Source organism: Elephantulus edwardii, unplaced genomic scaffold, assembly GCF_000299155.1.
Source record: "Elephantulus edwardii isolate Elephantulus edwardi_28Jun2011 unplaced genomic scaffold, EleEdw1.0 scaffold00336, whole genome shotgun sequence".
Classification (NCBI taxonomy): domain Eukaryota; kingdom Metazoa; phylum Chordata; class Mammalia; order Macroscelidea; family Macroscelididae; genus Elephantulus; species Elephantulus edwardii.
The window spans coordinates 237,249-257,826 of NW_006400086.1; the positions used below are offsets into that span (position 1 = coordinate 237,249).

The following is a 20,578-nucleotide window of genomic DNA, read 5'->3' on the forward strand; positions in this document are numbered from 1 at the left end:
TCCTAAACAATCTTTTTCTTCCCATTTGGTACCAAAGGTAGTATGAAAAGATACTATAAATTATAACTGAATGACTACAATTTTACATTATGTAAAGAATTTAATTAATTAATGCTGATTATGTTTTAAAACACAACCAAAATTTAGCAACAACCAGCTGTCATAATTTTTAAAGTTAACATAAACTAACATAAAGACTACAATAGTTTATAAATATAAATGTGATACTATATAAAGTAAATAGTTAAGAAGACACTATAAATAACTTATTTTTGTGCTACTAAAGTTTTAACAGAATATATATCTAAGTGTTGATTAAATGCAAGATGCTTATTCTGAAATAGAAACTGTTAAAGATGAAAGAAAACATTTGCAATGTCCAAAAATTTATTGAGAAAGAGGTCCAATATCCTGAAGGCTGCAATCACTCTAATGTCTTTCTATATATATAAAAACATATGTTGTTGCTGTGTACAGTGGTCAGAACCAACCCACAGTAGACTCTCCAGCAGGTTTTCAGAGACTAATTACACAGGAATTGATTTTCCGTCTTTCTCCCACAGAGCAGCTGGTGGATTAAAACTGCATACCTCTGCACTGGCAGCACAGTTCCATAACATTTTTTATATATAATGGGCCATAGCTGTGTCAAATGTCATGATGGTTACCCATCATGGACAGTGTTTGGAGGAGCTTTCTGATTGACTGAGGCTTGGAAGCAGGCGTGCCTTCCACTTCCTAAACCACATGCCTATGGATGGAAACTCTATGAACTTGGAGAAATATATATATAATAAAGGGAGCTCTGGTGGCCTAGTGACAAGAAGCTGCACTGCAATACCAAAGGAACATGGTGCCATGCAACAAGCAGCTCCGTGGGAGAAGGATGGGCAATCTTCAAACTGCTTCTGAAAACCCGCTAGAGGATTAGCTAAGGGTTGGTTCCGACTCTGTGGTAAACAACAACATATAAATATATTTAAATATATGCACATATAAGAATAAATATATATAAACATATATATGTAAATATACACACATACATACATATATGAAAATATGTATAAACCTGCTGGAGGGTCAGCTACGAGGTAGTTCTGACTGAAGGGTACATAACAAGGTTTTTTTAAATTAAAAAATGTTTGACTATCATTAGTAACTTCAAATGCTGTTGTTCTAATGTTTTTTATTCTTTATGTTCTCACTGATTTTCATATGTAAATTTAATTATCTTAATAATAGCTAATAATGATTCAATGATGACTAGAGCACTATTTAAGAAAACACTGTGAATAGTTTATTTCATACATTAAAGACTCCTTAGAGTTTTCGTTGTTGTTACTGTTTACTGTTCTTAGGACTAGTGATAACTGCAGCTAGTGAAATTAAGTCTTGTTCTCTGAAAGAATTAACTTTCTAACAGTGATTAAGAATCATATATTATGATGTTGTTGCTGTTGTGTACCGTAGAGTCGGAACTGGCCCATAGCTGACCCTTGAGTGGGTCTTCAGAGGCAGTTAATCATACAGGAGGAGATTGCCCATTCTTCTGCAGAGCAGCTGGTGGCCTTGAACCACGTGCCTTTGGGATTGCAGCGTAGCTCCTTGCCACTAGGCCACCATATTAATATAAAATATAGCATACAATATAGTTTCCGGAGGCAAGCCATTCCGGAAGGGGATGCCACTCCTGCTTCCAAGCTTGTTTGAATTGGGAAGCTCCACCGAACACTGTCCACCATGGGTAACCATTATCATATCTGGCACATTAGTGTCACAGTGAAGTGAAGTTGCTATGAAGTCAGCTCTGTACGGCCAGTGAACACATCAGGGCTATACGACCTAGAAAGCTATGAAGAAAACATAGCAAGATAAGTGGTAGTGGTGGTTGTTTTGCGCCACTGAGTGGCCTGTGACTCAAAGCAACCCTATGCACAATAGTTCTGAAACATGTCCTATTCTGAGCCAATCTCATTGTCTCGGATGCCTGTGCCTCTATTACCCCAGGCACAGTGTCAATCCATCTCTTCCAAGGTCTTCCTCTCCTGCGTTGTCCCTTTACCCTTCCAAACATGATGTCCTTTTCCAAGGAGGTCTCTCCTGGCAAGGCTATTTATACTCCTCTAAGGGATAGTCAACAACAACAACAACAGGAGATAGTCAAGAGGTTCTGGTGGTCTAGTGGTAGCACAAAGGCAGGTGGTTCAAATCCACCAGCTGCTCTGTGAGACAGAAGGAGGTACTCTCCTCCTGTGCAATTTACAGCCTCTGAAAACCCACTGCAGGGTAAGTTCCAATGCAGCAGCACATAGCAAGAGGAAGGAGATAGTTAGGTGCTCAATTGGCTCTGTAGTTAAACTCAAAGCAGCTAACCAAAAAGGTCAGTGGTTCCCATACATTAACTGTCTGGTGGGGAAAAGATGGGGCTTTCCAAGATTTCTAGTCATGGAAATGCTATGAAGCAGTTCTACTCTGTACTATAGGGCTGCTATGGCACCCGGCTTTAGGAGACATTCAGCAATACGTAGAAACATTTTTTGATGTCCATCAATGGTGAAAGGAGGGCAAAGGATGTTCCAACTGTTCCCCTCAACATGGAAATATGAGACTCTGAATGTCAACAGTGCCAACGTTGAGAAAACTTAGGTTAGAGCAACATGGGGAGAGGAATGTATGGATGTGTTGTTAAAACAGAACGGACAAGAAAGGCCACTTTGATCAGGTTATGTCTACTTGAATGGAGGTGTAATGGTAGTAAGAGAGCAAATTATATGGTTATCTGGGGAAAGAGATTTCAGGCGAAGGGAACAGCAAATGCAAAGGCTGCAAGGTAGACTTTTATCTGGTAGGTTTACAGAACAATAAAGATACAGTTTGACTTCAAAGATACAGTGAGGGAGGAAGTGAGATTATATTATACAAGCCATAGAATATACTTTGGATTTACTTCCAGGTGTGACCTTAATGACAATTCTTCTTATTCCATTTTTTGCTAATGACTTAAATAGAATATGCTCTGTAAAACCATTTCATAAATATTTTCAGGCTGCTGATCAAATTCATTATGATTCAGGTTAAGTGAATAGGACTTTTAGAGTAAAACAATTTTCTTAAACATTGCTTGTTGCCACTGAGTCATTTCTATCCCATGGTGACTCCATGTGTGCAGAATAGAACTGCTAGTTCTGTTGGGTTTTAAGAAATGTTATATTGGTTTGCATACCAAATTTGTCTATGTTGTGTTTCACACTTTCCTTCATTCACATTGTTTCATACAATCATTCACATATATTGCGCTTTATAAAATTAATCACTATTGAACTATGCCCACCATTTAAGTCTGTGACTTTTGGGAAGCAGATGCCAGGCTTGTCTCCCAAGGCATCTCTCTCTGCATGGGCTTTCCTATTAGCATTACTAGAACTCCTGAATTTTGGTTACTACATGTGATGAATTTTGAATACTATGTGTGATGACCTTTGATCACTATGTTTGATGAACTACTGCGTTCAAGTCTCATTTCAAAGAAAGGTGATCCAACAACAGAATTTAGGAGTTATTTAATACGATCATTAATGTTACACCTAAGTGCAATTCTGCTAAACAGAATTGAAGTCGTTATGATTCAGAACTCAGAAGACAGCGCCTAACTACAACATGGATTGAACTATGTCAGCCTCAAATTGATGTCTGAATCCTGACTCCTATACTTGTGGTTTTCATCCTATTTGGCAATCGTGTTTTCTTCGTTATGTTAATGAGAACCTATTATAGCAGAGGGAGCTCTGGTAGCCTAGTAGCAAAGAGGTGCACTGCCATCTCATTTGGCAAACCAAGAGGCACATGGGTGAGTCTATGGCCTACTCCATGGGAGAGAGGTGAGTAACCCCCTCTGGTGCGATTTACAGCCTCTGAAAGCCTGATGGAGGGTCAGATATGAGTCAGTTCTGACCTGTTGGCAGACAGCACCACCACCAGTGCAGGGTATGTCTTAAATAAATTCACTTTTGAGACATGGAAAATAATAGATTATGCAGAGATAAGGAAGCACAGATGGAGGAAGCCAGATACCATAGTACATGAACACTCCAAGGAACAGTAGCTAAGGATAAAGACAAGGATTTTCCCCAAAGAGCTGCCAGAGAAGTAGCGTTCCCCTGGTTGTGGCACCCTGGTAGCCTTTCAAACATGGGAGAGTGTGTGTGTGGGGGGAGACGTTTCTGTTTATTAAAGCCACATAATTATGGTCTTTCTATTAAAAAAGCATAAGAAACTAAGCCGTTTTAGTTTAAAATCTAGCAATTATAGTGGAAGACCAGGTGACCTGCTTATGGAAAGATCAACAGCTAGAACCCACCAGTTGCCTTGAGGACAAAGATAGTGTCTTCCTATAAAGATTTATAGTCCTGGAAACCCCACAGAGGGTCGTTACAAGGAGGAATCAACTCATTTGTGGCAGGTTTGGTGTTTTTGGCTTCTGTACTTTAAAAACTTCTTCCCCTAAGCTACCTAACGATTCTAAAAATTACTTCTAGATCCTTTGAGGTAAAGCACTTACTTTCCCTAGGGCATATCTTCACTCTCTTTACTTTGAACTTATAAAAATGCCATACATCAAACACTTAATTAGCAATGTGATCATATGTGGAAGTCAATCCAGCAACAACATCTCCAGTCACTCAAAAGAACAAAGTAATCCCGTGGCACTGGCGTAAAAAAATCTAGCAATTCTTGATGGACTAAATGCTTTGGTTTAAATACACTTTGGGTTTAAGCATACTTTTTCCAATGCTTACACCAATCTGTTCCCCGAATATTCTTTAAGAAGTTAAAATGGGTGAGCTCTGGTGGCCTAGTGGCACGAAGCTGCACTGCAATCCCAGAGGTGAGCAGTTCAAATCCACCAGATGCTCTGTTGGAGAAGGAGGGACAATCTCCTCCTGTACCAGTCAGATCCGATTTGACGGTACACACACAAAATAATAAAAATAATAATAAAATTAAAAAGTTAAAATGGAATTTGTTACAAGAGAGTCAGCGAGACATAATGGAAGGTTCCCACATAGCTGATGGATCTAATGCCAACTTGGCTACTAATTCTGATCTTTGAGTCTGAGCACACGCTACCTCACCAGGCTCTAAAATGACTGCTTTGGACCACATGATTTCTAACCTCCCTTTCTGGCTCAAAAACCACACTCCAATTCCGAATCTGAGTACAGAAGACGTCACAAGCTCAAAATCTCACCAACTACACATACACATGTTGTTTTTGTTGATTGCGTTCGGGTCAAGTACAACTCATAGCAACTCTGAACAAAAGGCCTGAAACCCCTCTACAACTATCAACATTTATTAAAGTTCATAGAGTTTCTGGAGGCATGTTATTTAGGAAGTGGATGCCACTCTTGCTTCCAAATCTGTCATAGTATGTTATTGTTGTTATGTGCCATTGAGTCATCTGCAATGTATAGTGACCCTATGTACAGCAGCTCTGAACTCTTCCCTGTCCTGAATCTCACCAGTTCCGACACACACACTAACCCCCATCACCCCAGTTACTGTATCAATCTATCTCCTCCATCACATACACATACCCCTCTTTTAAAACACAACATAGCTGGAGTATGACTATAATGCCCATAAATGCCACTGAAGAGTAACAATGTTGAAATCACCACAATATCTCATCCCTTAGCTACAATTCTTTGCTTTTGCACCAACGTTAGGAAACAGGAATGCTTCTATTCCACCATAAAAATGTTCTCCCCTTTAGTAATTCTTGACAGAAAACTAACTTTTGCTTGACTCTATTAATCTTTTTTCATTGATTCCAGATTAGACTGTGCATATTAGACTCAGTGAGTGTTCTCTTTGCATCTTCTGTGAGATCACAGAAGCAGAGGCCAAAGGTGCTTCAAAGAAAACATTTGAGAACTATGATGGATTCCAAGCCACATGAAATGGGCCAAGGCCATGAGGATTTGATGGCTTATTTATTAGGTAAAACAGAGGTTAAGGTAAGGCAGAGTAGTGTAATTTGCAAGTACCCTCTCTGAAATAACCTCTTTCGACCATTTATCAGAACACAGCACAGTGAAAGGATTCAAAGGTGCCAGAAGTAGTCACCCAAACAGGTAACTAAGATAAAGTTAAGTACATGGAGAAACTCCATTTTGAAGTCAGGCTAGTTCATTTTAGTAACCATGCAAGAAAATTTAAAGGGGAGCTGGAGGAATACGAAGTCATCATATGGCAGAGTTTTTTTATGTTGCAAATCTCTTGATGAGGCTACTTTACAATCCTTTCCAGCTCCTATTCAATGCCCAGCACAGTGTAGAAGAATTAAAAACTGTGTATGATGAGCAATGAGAGAACATTTTGTCGAATCACTGATTCTTGGGCACTGAGCAGAGAAAGGATACTTTAATCCTTGATGGCTACTTTATTTAAGAAATAATTTTAATTATGATTTTAATGAGTCTATAGAAAATTTGGATTTTCTTTTTTATAAAAATTTATCCATTATTGCACATTTCCCCCTCTTCTCCCCGTACCTCTTGTTCCAAACTGTTCTCATACATATGACGTATAATAATTTATCCCTTTCAAACAGATCTTCCCCTCATCTGTTCCAATGCAGTGTTCATTATGTATGCTCCCTTCCCCATTCCCTCTCCATCCCACCTCATGTCTATGCTATTTTCAAAAAGCAGTGCTATGCAGTATTTATCCTTTTGTTACTGAGATACTTAATGTAGAGATTAAAAAAAATTTTTTTAAGAAAAGTTAGATTTTCAGTCATTAATAATTGAACATTTTCCTCCCTGACTGATGGCTACCTTATAAACAAATCCTTGGAGACATGGATTTTGAAGCTGTGTCTCACATATTTTGGGCACATGACCAGGAGAGACAAGTCCTTGAAGAAGAACATCATGCTTGGAAGGGTGGAGCAAAAGCGCAGGTGAGGAAGACCCTGGATGAGATGGACTGATACAGTAACTGGGGCAATGGGGGTAGGTGTGTTGGAATCAGTGACACTGGCTCAGGATAGGGCAGCCTTCAGTACTGCTGTATACAGGGTTGCAGTTGGACACAGGTGACTCAATGGCACATAACAACAAACATTAAAAAAAATAACCACACACACAAACAGAATAACTCCAAAACAAGCAATAAAAAAATGACTGAAAAAGACTAAAAAAAAAAAAAAAAGACTGAGTGGCAAGTCTTTAAGAAATTACCTTTCTTGATGAAAGAACCCTTCAGTGAAATTCAATCTCATTCACCTTAGTATTTTTTTAAAAAAATGTTTTGTTTTCATTACTGCACACATTCCTCCTTCTCCCACCTCCCTAGCCCTCCTCTCTCTGCACCCTTTGTTCCAGACTGTGGCTGTACCCTATATGTAATCTTGTACCTAACCAGTTGCCTTCAGATAAGTAACCTGGTTTTCAAAGTGAATACACCCACCAAAGTAGACGATCAGGAATGGTTCTCAAGTCAGGATCTCTCCATCATTCTAGATTTATAAATCCTCTTGGCATTTATTTGGCATGTATCAACCTCCAGAAAAAAATGTATATCCATTCTGTGGCAGGGTTGTGTTAGATACCAAGGACAGAAAAATTAATCTGTGCTAAATCTTGTTCTTACTTCAAATTCTTTGTGTAAATTTTAGTCATGTGGGTGAAAATGATAAATCTAATCTGTAACTTTACTGGAAGGAGAAAAGAATTATTAAACTTATGTAGAATAAGAAACAATGATTTTGAAAAATACTACATAACTTGGGAGAGCCTGGAGAACATTATGCAGAGTGATCTAACTTAGTGTCATAAGGACAAATACTGCATAAGACCATTATTGTAAAAATGGAAGGAATACATGTTTGGGAGGGAGCTCAAGGTGGGTAGAGTTGGGAGTGGAGGGGTGAGGATGGGTAGGGGTGAAAACATAGGGTTGCACAGTCTGGTGGGTGGAGAGAAAGGGGAAGGAAATGGGAAGGATCCGGGTGAAAAGACAGGGTAAAGATGAGCAAGGTCCAATGGTGATTAATTTTATAAAACATGATGCATGAGAATGACTGTCTGAAACATAATGTGAATGAAGAATAGTGTGAAACACAATGTATATGAACTTTGTTTTTTAAAAATTTTTTTTGTTTTAAAAAATTAATTTTAATGAACTTTTACAGAGATGTTGGATTTTCACACATTCATTGTTGTATTTTCTCCCTGTCCACCCCTTCCCCCAGTTCAGTATGGTATCATCTGATGTATTTTAAAAGGGGGGGCGATAATCTTAGGATTGCACAATTTGACAGGTGAAGCCTCTGGAGGGTTGGGTTAAGGAAATGGGAAAGATCCAGTGTTAAAAACAATGTATACAAACTTTGTAAGTAAACTAGCATGTGTATATATATATATATATATATATATATATATAAACTTATATATATGTTTCTCCTCTTCTATTAAAAATATTTTATCAGCAGATGTTAATCCAACTTGTACAGTACACTCCCTGCACTCAAAAGACATTTTAGTGTTAGCTCTGTAAAATCATATTAAAGTCTTAGAGCTCATAAAGCTTATATTTTGAAGAAAACAATTTCAATTTCAAAAAAGGCAGAAGGAGCCTGGAAAAGGCAGCTAAGCAATTAATTTCACAAAAATCCTCCATCTGGTAAAGTACTTGAAAGACAAAATAGTGTGTAATTATTTTTAAAGAGTTTTATGCTAATTTTATTTCCAAGCCCAACCGGGGGGGGGGTGAAGGGAAACTAAAAAAGAAGACACATCCTCAAATACTATCATGAATCTGATCTGCCTTAAAACGTCAGGAAAAAAAAATGCAGCATAATGACATTTTCGAAATCTCTCCCTTCATCACTGACACTATTAACCAGAATCTCTTAACCTATGTCTGATAATAAACTTCCCCTTGTTTGAATTTTGATTTAGACATGCAAATTTACTAACAAACTAACCTTCTAAGACAGCCCTAGATTGAAAACCTTTTCTATAACTAGAAACCAAAAATCACAACTTGATAGCTGTTCTTCATTTCCTCATTAAAACTGCCATTATTTTGGAATCCCTTTCTGTCTCATTTGCCACTTCGGTGGCCCTGCCTGGGGTGGGGGGTGCTGAGAGTGCACGGGCTGAGCATCTTCGTGTTTAGAGCCTCCAGTGGCTCCGGCGGGCAAGGAAGCTGGACAGGCTCCTCCGGTTGGGGTTTCCCAGCCTCAGAAACCCCATGGAAGGTCACTATGAGGTGGAATCAACTTGACAGCAGTGAGAGGGTTTCAGGATATTTCAAAGAATTTTAGGAAGTCATTATTAATCATCATTACAGATTATATACAACCCTGCTTGCTGAAACTGAGGAGGACCCGAAGTACTTGCTGCAGAGGGTCAAGGACTGCAGCCTCCAATATGGATTGAGGCTCAATGCCAAGAAGACAAAGATTCTCACCACTGGGCTGATTGGCAGCATCAGGATGGATGAAGAGACTGAGATTGTTAACAACTTGAGTTTGCTTGGCTCCACAGTCAACACTCTTGGCACCAGCAGCCAGGAAATTAAAAGAAGTATTGCGATGGCAAAGTCTGCTGTTAGGGACCTCTCCAAAGTACTGAAGAGCAATGGTGTCTCTCTGGAGACTAAGGTGTGCCTGATACAGGCCATGGTCTTTGCAATCACTTGTTATGCAACAGAGAGTTGGACAATGACAAAGGAGGAGAGAAGGAGAATTGATGCCTTTGAGCTGTGGTGCTGGAGAAGAGTATTGAGTGTACCATGGACTGATAAGAAAACAAACAGGTTCATCCTGGAGAGGGTTAAACTGGGCTGCTCCTTGGAGGCAAGGATTCTGGGGCTTCGTCTGACATACTTTGGACATGCTATAAGAAGGGTCCGGTCCTTGCTTGGGAGGGTGGAGGGACGGCACAAGAGGGGAAGACCATCTATGAGGTGGATTGATTCAGTGACAGGGGTAATCGGCATGCGTGTATCAGAGACAATGCGATTGGCACAGCATAGAGCAGGGTTTAGGGCTGTTGTACATAGGGTCGCTATGAGTCGCAAGCCACTCGACGGCACATAACAACAACAACGAACAGATTATATTACTGTGAGACTTTCTAGGGTTTCCACCTGCACTTGTCATAGGTGTTTTATTTCAAAATTATGATCTGTATAAGGTAGATATGATGAAGTAAACAAAACATCAAAAAACTCATTGTTGTCTAGTCAGAACTGACAAACAGTTGACCCTCCAGTAGATTTTTAGAGACAGCTTGGAGGGAGACTGCCCACTTTCCTCCTATGGAGCATCTGCTAGATTCAAACCACATGCCTCTGAGTTGGCAGTGCAATTCTTTACACACTAGGCCACTAGAACTTTTGAAAATGATTATGTAGTGGCAGGGGTAGTAGGGGTGCGCCAGCAAGGGAAACTCCCTAAGCATGCAAAGGTCTTTAAAATGAAAGTAGAGCTAAACTTCAATGAACTGATCAAGTGTATACTTCTTTTTGAAAAAAGGAAAATTCATTATAGCTTTAAAAGTCGCCAAGGAGCTCTCAAAACTGCATCAAACAGGCCTGTCTTTCAAACTGCCTACTGAAAACCACCAACTATTAGTAGCAACTGATTTTTTTTCTTTTTCTTTTCTCTCTCACCCTACCTCTCCTTCCCTCTGCCTTTCTCTCTCTTTTGAGGAGGATAACATATAGGTTCACATCTGCATTTTGTTTTCAAGGAAATTTCGTTAAGTGTTTTCATCCCAAGTATTATTTCAAATGTCAGTTAACTCCCCAAACACCCTCCCCCAAATAACCTTAAAGTAAATAAACTTATTATACAGCCGTGTTCCTGCAGAAGTTTGAATCACACTAAGAATGCATCTCCTTAAAAGGAAATGTTTTCCCTCCCCTTGCATCCTGTTATTTAAGCTATTTTAAGGACTTGTCTGGAGAAAGCTGAGCCAGAATTCAAGTGGTTTTGATTTTAGCTGCTGTTTTACACTGCCCATGGCCAAGTGGAATGTGGTGTAGTTGATCACTTCAAATACATCTTTTGGGGTGTTACTTTGTCTTATAACTCTAACAATATAAAGACTGGTACTCCCTCTGACCCTCAGAGGTGTGTGTGCTGTGTTAGTTACCCAAAATCCATCTATGTCTCTCTGCATTAAGAAGTTGCATGTGGGTTTCGGATGAAGACACAGTAGGGACAGTGCTCATTATGCCATAAAAGAAGAAAATCAATCATGGGCATATCCTTTCTATAAAACTGGATTTAAAGTTATATTTCGTTTAAGTGAATTAAAGTTAATGTTTAACTGCTTTCCACAATTTTTTTTTTACTTAAGAAATGACATAGGAAATCTGTCTGTCTAACCACAATGAATTTACACTCTCCTCCTCCTCTCTGTTTCTGGCAGCATCTTGAATGTTCATGAAAGCACACGTCATATAGATTTAAAATACACAGCCAAAAGACTTGTGGAGAAGAATTTAGACTGTATTCCATCCTCAGATCTAAGTAGTAAAGTCAGACTTTCATTAGGCATTAAACCTTTTTAAAAGGCAGAGGCTTATTCACTGCCAGATGCTTAGCTAAATATGGGTTTTGCATTTCACAGCTTATACCTTTTGGGGTAGCACACCCCAGCAAATGCAAGAGGTAGTTTAATGAGTCACAGCTGGGGGGGAGACTACAGGCTGCTACATAAAAACTGATCCTAATACTGTATTCCCCAAGGTGCTGGTCAAGTGTAGCTGAAGGCTGCACAAGGTTAGAAGGCTGAAACTAGGCAATCAAGAATATGGCTTTATAAAAACACAAAATTTCCAGCACTTTGGTTATCATCCCCCCACCCCTGCTGCCACTCTCACACTTTAAAGACACAACTCTCACACTTTAAAGACACAAACATGCACGTATGTATTCGCTTACATGAGCATGTTCCCACACTTACCATACATGTTTTCATTCTCATCCATGTACCATGTGTCCTGCTACCACCTGGCACACCATCCAAAATCAGATTTGTAGAGTCTCCCAATACTTTTACTACTAAAATTCCATAGATCATTAACCAGAAGGCACAGTGAAAGAACAACGTTTAATGTCCCTATTTTGTTTACGTCTTACTTGGCCTACAGTTTTAATTTTTTTTAAGACATAATTAAACAAATATGTACTGCTGTATTTTTACTGAACACCAAAAGCAAATGAAACTAAACCACCACGCTTTCTTGTGGGATCATCCTGATGTGGTTTTTCTAAGCTAGAGAAAATCAAGTAATTTGAAACAGCTCAATTTCCTGGGATAAGGAAAGTGCTGGTGCAGTTACAATCACCATAATCAAATTTTGGGGGCTAAGTTTGGTGGGCAACCTCAAAGAAACACACCCATACTATCCCTGGTCATTTAAGCAACTCCATTATTCTTTTATTTCAAAAGTGCTGCAGTGATTTCTTTCTTTCGTTTGTTTTTGCAAGATCCAAAGTACTTTATTGCAGATCTTGGACAACAAAGAGAATTCTCTCAGAATGGCTCATTACTGGTGGGTTTTTTTTTATTTTTTGCAAGTCTTTATTTTTTTTAATTTCACACTGATTTACCTACAAAGTTCATATACATTGCTCCTCACATCAGATCCCCCCATCAAATTGTGCAATCCCATGATTACACCCCTGTGCATCCTCAGTAGGTATTGTTCAGTACGGTGTTCGTAGGAGTAAAGAAAATAAATTTGTAAGGATTTATATTACATGAATATGTCTTTATGACAAGAAAGTGTCAAAATAACCTGTAGCTTCTTTATTAAGATTAATGTCTCCAAATGTAAAAGACATTCTCTAGGCTGGTCAAATATCTACTTCCTAAATGGTATAATTTTTACAAGTATTCTTCTTTAGAGTTCTGGTGGCCTAGTGGCAAGAAGCTGCACTGCAATCCCAGAAGTATGTGGTTCGAATTCCACCAGATTCTCTGCTGGAAAAGGAGGGGCAATCTCCTCCTGTACCAGTCAGATCTGATTTGATGGTACACACACACACACACACACACACACAAAATGATAAAATATTCTTCTTTAGAAGTAGGAAGTTATGTAGTATTGGAGGCTCAAATGAAAATAGATAATGCAGTAGGAGGAAAAATAGAAAAATAAGAGTAAAGCCTCTGCTATCCCAATGAAAAATAGTGGAAGCAATTTCTTTTTTTTTTAGCAATTTCTAAGCAAATGAAAAAAATGATATATAGTTCTTGAGGCTGAACATTAAACGTGCTGAAGTGAGGAAGAGTTAAACTTTAAATCTTAATAATCAATGTACTGGGGGGAGGGGTTTGTGCGGGGAGAAGGGTGCAACAATGAAGGAATGGAATTCCAAAATCTCTGTAGATGTTCATTGAAATGAAAAATAAACAAACTAAATTAATAAAAAAATAATCAATGTATTGCTAGTAAAGAGAGTTTCAAAGAGTTATGAATTGTTTGAACAAAACCTATGATTAAGGTAATTATAAAGATTTTTCTCCATACATGCTGATTTTTGCTGAATTTCTAAGATGGTAATCAAAGCTATTATTGTTAATAGATGGGGGGAATCATATAATGATTTCCATATTTTGTCACAATTGGACAGAGACAAAGTAGTCCTCTCTATCCTCCCTACTAAAATAGAAAACAATTGTCCTTGACAGGAAAATAAGCTATAGAGGCTATTTTTAAAATAAAGTTTCCCTTAATGAAAAAGAAAATAAAATTCTCTAACACCTTTGACAGTTGCCTGAGGGTTCTGGAACTAAAAAAAAAATCTAAAAATTACAAATATTTGAATGAAAGGAAATTAAAAAAGATTCAGCTGAGCCTTCAAATGCTTTTCTGCAAAGCAGACTAAAGACAAGCTTTTTTTTCTTTTTTACATTTTCAAAAATAAAACTTTACACAATAAAAAAAAAAGTTGTTTATCTTTGGCTTACTTTGATACCCACTCAAAATTCCTGTTACCAGAAGTAATATGAGTTGGAGTAACAGAAGACAGGTTTTGATTGTTTTGATTCTTGGGAAAAGTACAGTTGATAGAACATAAATTTTAACAAGTATTACTAGTTAGAATGTTCATAGAACACATTTTTCTTCTTTTTTCCTTTTTAAAATAATTTTAATGAGCATTTACAGAGATTTTAGATTTCCATTCATTCATTGCTGCACTTCTCTCCCCGCCCAGCCCCCCCCCCCACCCCAGTTCGCTCCTCTCTTTGAAAAGTAAAAGAAACACTCCTTCCCTGGTACACAATCCCCCCCACACCCTTCCCACCACCCCAAGTACATTCCACAAAGACAAGCTTTTATTATGCTGAAAAAGAAATTTTATGTGTTACCTTATAATGGCTCAAACTCTTAATAATAAATTCCACTATGAAACATATCCTAACAATGAACCTTTGGGAACGATAGCTAATGACAACAAAATTCCAGTATATCAAAACATCATGTTTAGTTCCTTGGGATTCAATTAATGAAGCATTTGTTGTGAAGCCAATGTGCATACCACACCAAGCTAGATAATGTGGGAGAGATGAAAAAAAGGAGGATTTGCAGAATTAGCAGAAATTAGTTGTTAGAAATCTTTTTTTTAAAACAGCATATATCATACTTAAGAATTTGCATAGCTTAGGAGCATATGCCTAAGTAGACATATAGGTGAAATTTAAGTAGATATACAGTCCAATATACTGCATTTAACAAGCTCTGATAGTGTAGTCTGTAGGGAGTTGCACTGCTAAGGTGGTGCCTCTCTGGGGGTTCAAATCAACCAGCCACTCTGTAGGAAAATGATGAGCAATTTCCTCCCTTATAATTTCTGAAAACCTGCTGGAGGTTCAGCTATGAATTGATGGCAATGGTTTCTTAAAAATATTGCCTCTAGGTAGGTGCTTGCCTCACCTAAACCCTCCAACTGCGTGCTTTCAAATAAGAAAGTAATTCTACAATGACTCTTTTGGCAGATAAAGCTATAATTGCTCCATCTCTTACTGAGACTTAATCCTCTTTGTCTCTATGGCAGTAATGGTCAATGCTCTTTATTACCATTAAGGTCTTGATGAATAATTAAGCTCTTTTATTGATAAATGTATTCCAATCCCACTAGGTAAATAATGGCTGAATTAGTTTTACAAAAAAACCCCTGCTGAAGTATACATTACATTAAAAAAAAACAACAACCCAAACCCTGTTGCAATGCACAACGCAAAGGAATGATTTTATGCTAACAGTAAAAGTATGTAAAAAGAAAAAAAAAACAACCCCCTCAAATTATATAGAGTTATCAACCTAACTCTGTTTTGCAATTTGGCAAAAACAAATCCAAAAAAACCCATTGCACACAAATATTTCTATAATGCTGTGCATGACAGCAAAACCAGTATCCAGCAATAGGTATGAGAGCTCATTAGACACTGCAGATTAAACAATAAGGTATAATGTCAATCCCAAAATCTATTCACAAAGAAACAAATTAAGCTGCCACCAATAATGAAAGGTGAATCTAAATAAGAAAACATTCAAAGGAAATATATTTGTAAAACAATTATAAAACCATGTCTAGAGAGCAAGAGACTGATTTAAAAATACTCTGTTAACAAATAACTCACCTGCTGTCATTTTTATTCCAATTTTAGACTATGTAGTATTTTTTTTAACAGTAGACTAATATCTAAAGCAAGTTAATGAATGGCTTGCTTGCACACACATACACAATTATGTTCAATTCACATATTTACATAAGAAATTATGGTCTATATCCATGCTCTTTAATCAAAGACATACCTCTACTTCTGTAAGCATATTTTTATTCATAACTCATGATATTATATACATGAAATGTGTTCTTAGCCTGTTCTTACTATGCTTTCAATATTTCATTGACTTATTAAAGCTCCAAGATCTGGAATGTAAATACGATACATAAATAAGACATGTTAAGAGTTATACAATGTTATTGGATAAATAACATTGTGATGTCTTATATTGGTGTAAAAATTTAATGTTATGAAGTAGAAAAATCTCCATTAACAAAGATTTTTAAATAAAGAAATAAAATTATATTAATTAAGGAAGGGCAAAGCATCATCTAATAATAGTTCTTAGCCTTTTTATTCTGAGGGAAAGGTCATACCTTATTTTGGAATTATTGAAATCTTCTCACTCTTTCCTCAGAATAAAACAAAATACAACAATACTATAGAATTTGTTATATACATTTCAGGACACAAAGCATATCCTAGTTAAGGAGTGATATTCTGGGTTAAAAATTGTATTTCAAATAATTAAAGAATATAGTTTGCAGTTAAGCTTCCTAAACTTCATTCTATCTATTTTGCCCTAAAGTTGTGACTGACTAGGTATTCATGCAATTTTATTAAAATAACTTTTATTGAGAACCAATAAAAACAGCATTATTATAATTACACTACAAAAAAATACATACCAACTTTTGCAAAGGCCTCTTTGAGTTCATCAAGCTCATCTTTTGAAATCTGTGTGGTCGCCATCTCATCCATTAAATGAGATCTGTAGAGAAACCAAGAGTTTCAGGATTTTTTTTTAAAGAAAGAGTTTGTGATGAATATTTTATAAGCATTCTTTCTACATTCTCATCTTGGGTATAATTTAAACAGAACAGCAAACTCTAAAATAATCTAATGAGGTGGCTTTATCTGTAGTTGTAGCCATAATAAAGAAATTCAACAAACGTTAAGTCCTCATTTACCAAGCTATTCAGAAGTAAATATCTTTTAGTCTACTTTTCAAGGAAAAAAGAAGGGTGAAGGTAACAATGACGGGAAACATATATATCATAGTAATTGCTGATTAAATGCTGAAAAGCTAAAAGAAACAATTATGTTGTTTAGTGTTATTGAGTTATCAAAGAGACCACATACCTTAAAGAATAATACTCTAATTCCATGTCATCATCACAATCTCTGCTGTTTCAGTTTACATCCTGGGGCTCTTACTCTTTTTTTTTTTTATCATTCCTCTCTTTTACCTGAAGCTAGGGTGCAATAGAGCATAGCTGTTCTGCTAATCAATAAGGTAGCCATTCCAATCTACTAGCTGTTTGTGGGAGAAGGTTGGGTGGTCTCCTCCCCATTAAGATTTATAGCCTCAGAAACCCAAGAGAGGGTCAGAATTGATTCTCAGTGGATTTATCCTGGCTTGGTCTATTCCATCAACCATGATGTCTTTCTCCAGGGACTCCTGATAAACATGACCAAAGTATGCACGACGAGGTCTCACCATCCTTGCTTTGTCCCTTCCCTGCCCCCATTAAACCCTGGAAAATCACTCCCTGGGAAATTTTTAAATAGCATACTGTTACCTCCCACTTCAATTAAAAAAGGATCAAGAGCAAATAAATCTGTACTTGCCTTTGACACACAAATATGCGTTAATATATGTATCTATGTGCTTATAACTTATTATCTGAGTTCACTTTTATAATGGTTTGAGATGTGCCCGCCAAAAATAGGTGCTGTTGTGTGAAATGCAATGTATGTGAATGATACACAATGTATATGAATTGTGTATGCAAACCAATACAAAAATAAAGTGTGTGGGGGGTGGGGTGGGGGGTGGGAATAACTGTTATAAATTGTAAACTCTACACCAAGAGTTATAATCCCATTTGGGATTGGGTCTTCTCTGTTAGTTAGCTGTGCTGGCATCTCTTTCAACTCTCCCGTTGCTGTTGGGTCAAGCAGGAACTCACAGCTTACTCTCTAATGCAGATTTTGGAGGCTGAAAATGACACTCAGGCAAGAGACCTGGTGGGCAAGCCACAGAGGCATCGCCTTTGGATTAGCACTACAATTCATCATCATGAACTACATTACTAGAACTCCCTTTACTACTAGAGAGAGGGTCTGCTTTAGATCAATCTGTGTAGAGATATGAGAGTGATTAGACAAGCAAGGGAGCAAACAGAGGTCAGTGTTAGAGAAATTCCCAGGCCATGTGAGGTAACAAGGACCTTTCTCCAGGGTTAACATTGAACTAGAAAGCCTTACCCGGGAGTCAGTAGCCTGAATTTGGGCTTCTAGCCTCCTGATCTCTGGGAAAATACATTTTTCTGTATCAAAGCCACTGATGTACGGCATTTCTGGTTGATCTATTTACCCAGTAGAATAAGCGTGGCAAACTAAGTGGCAAACTAAGGCCTCTCTTGTGGCTCAACCTTCGCTTTTGGTCCTAAAGCTATGAACGGTTTCCACAGATGAACACTTGAAATCAAATTGTGTTAACTTTGAACACAATTAAATTAAATGTTAACATGGAGGAGAGAGAGAGAATGAGAATACATTCTATTTTTTTCACCAGTAGAACTGCATCCCAAAATACTAGCCTGTTATCATATCTTGAAATTTGTCAATAAAAATTTTTGTAGACATTTTCCCCCTTCTTATCATTTAAATGCTTACACAAAATCCTTAATTTTACCTCTTGACCCAATCAGATAATTAGATAATAATAATAGTACAAATCAGATAATTAGTATTTTACATGTATATTACAAGCACAGTGGTTAAGTTCTGAGCTGCAAACTAAAAAAAAAAAAATCAATTGTTCAAGCCATGGAAGAAGGATGTAACAGCCTGCTTTCGTAAAGATTTATAGCCTCGGAAACCCTATGCAGCAACTCTGCTCCATCATATAGAGTCACTACGAGTCAAAATCAACCCAAAAGCAATGAGTTCTGTTTTTCCTTTGCATGCTCTTATAAAGACATTTCTGATCATTGCTAATTTCCCCCATAGAAATCTGTTGACAATTTCTGACAAAATTAAAATTACTGTTTCTTTAAAAAAAAACACCTTCTACCAGTTAAATGTCACATACTATACAAGAGACAAATTTGAGGTCTTACTGCCTTCTCTAAGGAGCTCTGGTGGTGCGATGTGACCCACTGCTAATCAAAAGATCAGCAGTTTGAATCTATCAGCTCCAGCGGGGAAAAAACCCAATGGAGGGTTGCTATGAATAGGAATTGAGTCAACACCAGTGGGTTGGGGTTTTTTTATTTTCCCTTGTTTTGTTTTTTTTTCTTTTGGCCCATTGAGGCATTTTACTTATTACATCCCTAGAAAAAGTATCCCAGGACTTTTCCTCCTGTGGGTTTTTGTCTTTCTTCCTGATGGTCCATGATACTTATGGGATGGGAGCAGATGATTCTGCTCATTTTCTAGATCTTTGAGCTGCACTTCAAGTCTGGGGCTGATAACACCACACTTGTTCAACTTGCTTTTGCGGCTGACAACGATCTTTGAAGCTCTGTGATCATCAATGATTTTATATTTGCCAATGCAGCCATGCTTTGTCACCACTATTAGGAACCGAACCATGACTTTATAAAGAGCATGACCCGATAAGAAACTGGTACTTGCCCCTCGGCATTGTTGATGCTCTTGAGAGCGTCAGCCAGCACACTATTGTCATGGCAAGGAATGATGGCGGAAAGAGTTTCCCTTGTATTATATAAAGTAAATGAATCTTCAACTCATCCTTTTCTCCCACTAAACCCAATAATTAGTATTGAGTAAGGAGAAGACTTCCTTAGAGAATAAGGACCGTGAGAGAGTCAAGTGTCTTTCTGAAAACTATAGCCAAATCCCTGGAACTTATCCCAGCCTCTGGTACATAGTAAGCACTCAATAAAATAGCATTTTAATTAATCTAACAACAAAGTGCCAAACACTATATTAAATAAATTCGTAAGTATATTTCCCTGAACACTCATAACAGTCCTATGAGGTAAGCATTCTTACCTAGCTTTTTCTTAGGTAACAGACACCGAAGGACCATGAAATTAGAATCCAAACTCAAGTTTCACAAATCCCAGGAAAGGTTTTAAATAACCGTACAATAATATTAGCAAAAACTTTGCCATAGTGCAAGATGTATTTATGATGACTGTTGATTTGAAAAATTGCATAAAAGCAGACTATTTTTGAAAACACAACGCTGCTTACCTATGATATTAAAATGCCACTAAAGTGGATCCCTTCTCTGTAGATAAACTGGGTGGAAACACTTTTCAGAGTAGTCTCAGGATCTACAAAACAGGAAAAAGTGTTCCATTAGACATGAAGTTGTTGTTGTGTACTTCAGAGTCAGAACCAACACCTAGCTGACCCTCCAGTAGGTTTTCAGAGACACTTAATTACCTATCCTGCTCCCGTGGAGAAACTAGTGGATTCGAACAGCATGCCTTAAGGATTGCAGTGCAGTTTCTTGCCACTAAGCTACCATTTAGATTAGCAGCCCAACTGCCAATAGACTACAGGAAAAAGAGCTCCCTCTTAAAAATAAAGTGCTTTAAAATGCAATACATAAAAATTACAATGAAAATTTAAAAATTTACAAAAAGATATAAAATGCATAACACAATGGGGAAATTTGGAAACAGAGAATAGTATAGTTGAACAACACGATGAACATTGTTTAAAGACCATGAAATTATACATGTGGTTGAAATGGCCAATGTGGTCACCTA

General features: G+C 37.5%; 1 protein-coding gene across 1 annotated transcript in view; it reads right to left on the reverse strand.

Moving 5' to 3' along the window:
• Positions 1–16,590, reverse strand: part of PLS3 (plastin 3) — a 74,763-nt gene extending 58,173 nt beyond the window's left edge. Inside the window, exon 1 of the mRNA XM_006901581.1 lies at positions 16,514–16,590. Coding sequence (XP_006901643.1) covers positions 16,514–16,586 — 73 coding nt within the window. The 5' untranslated portion in view covers positions 16,587–16,590. The remainder of the gene's footprint in view (positions 1–16,513) is intronic.
• Positions 16,591–20,578: the final 3,988 nt, after the last annotated feature.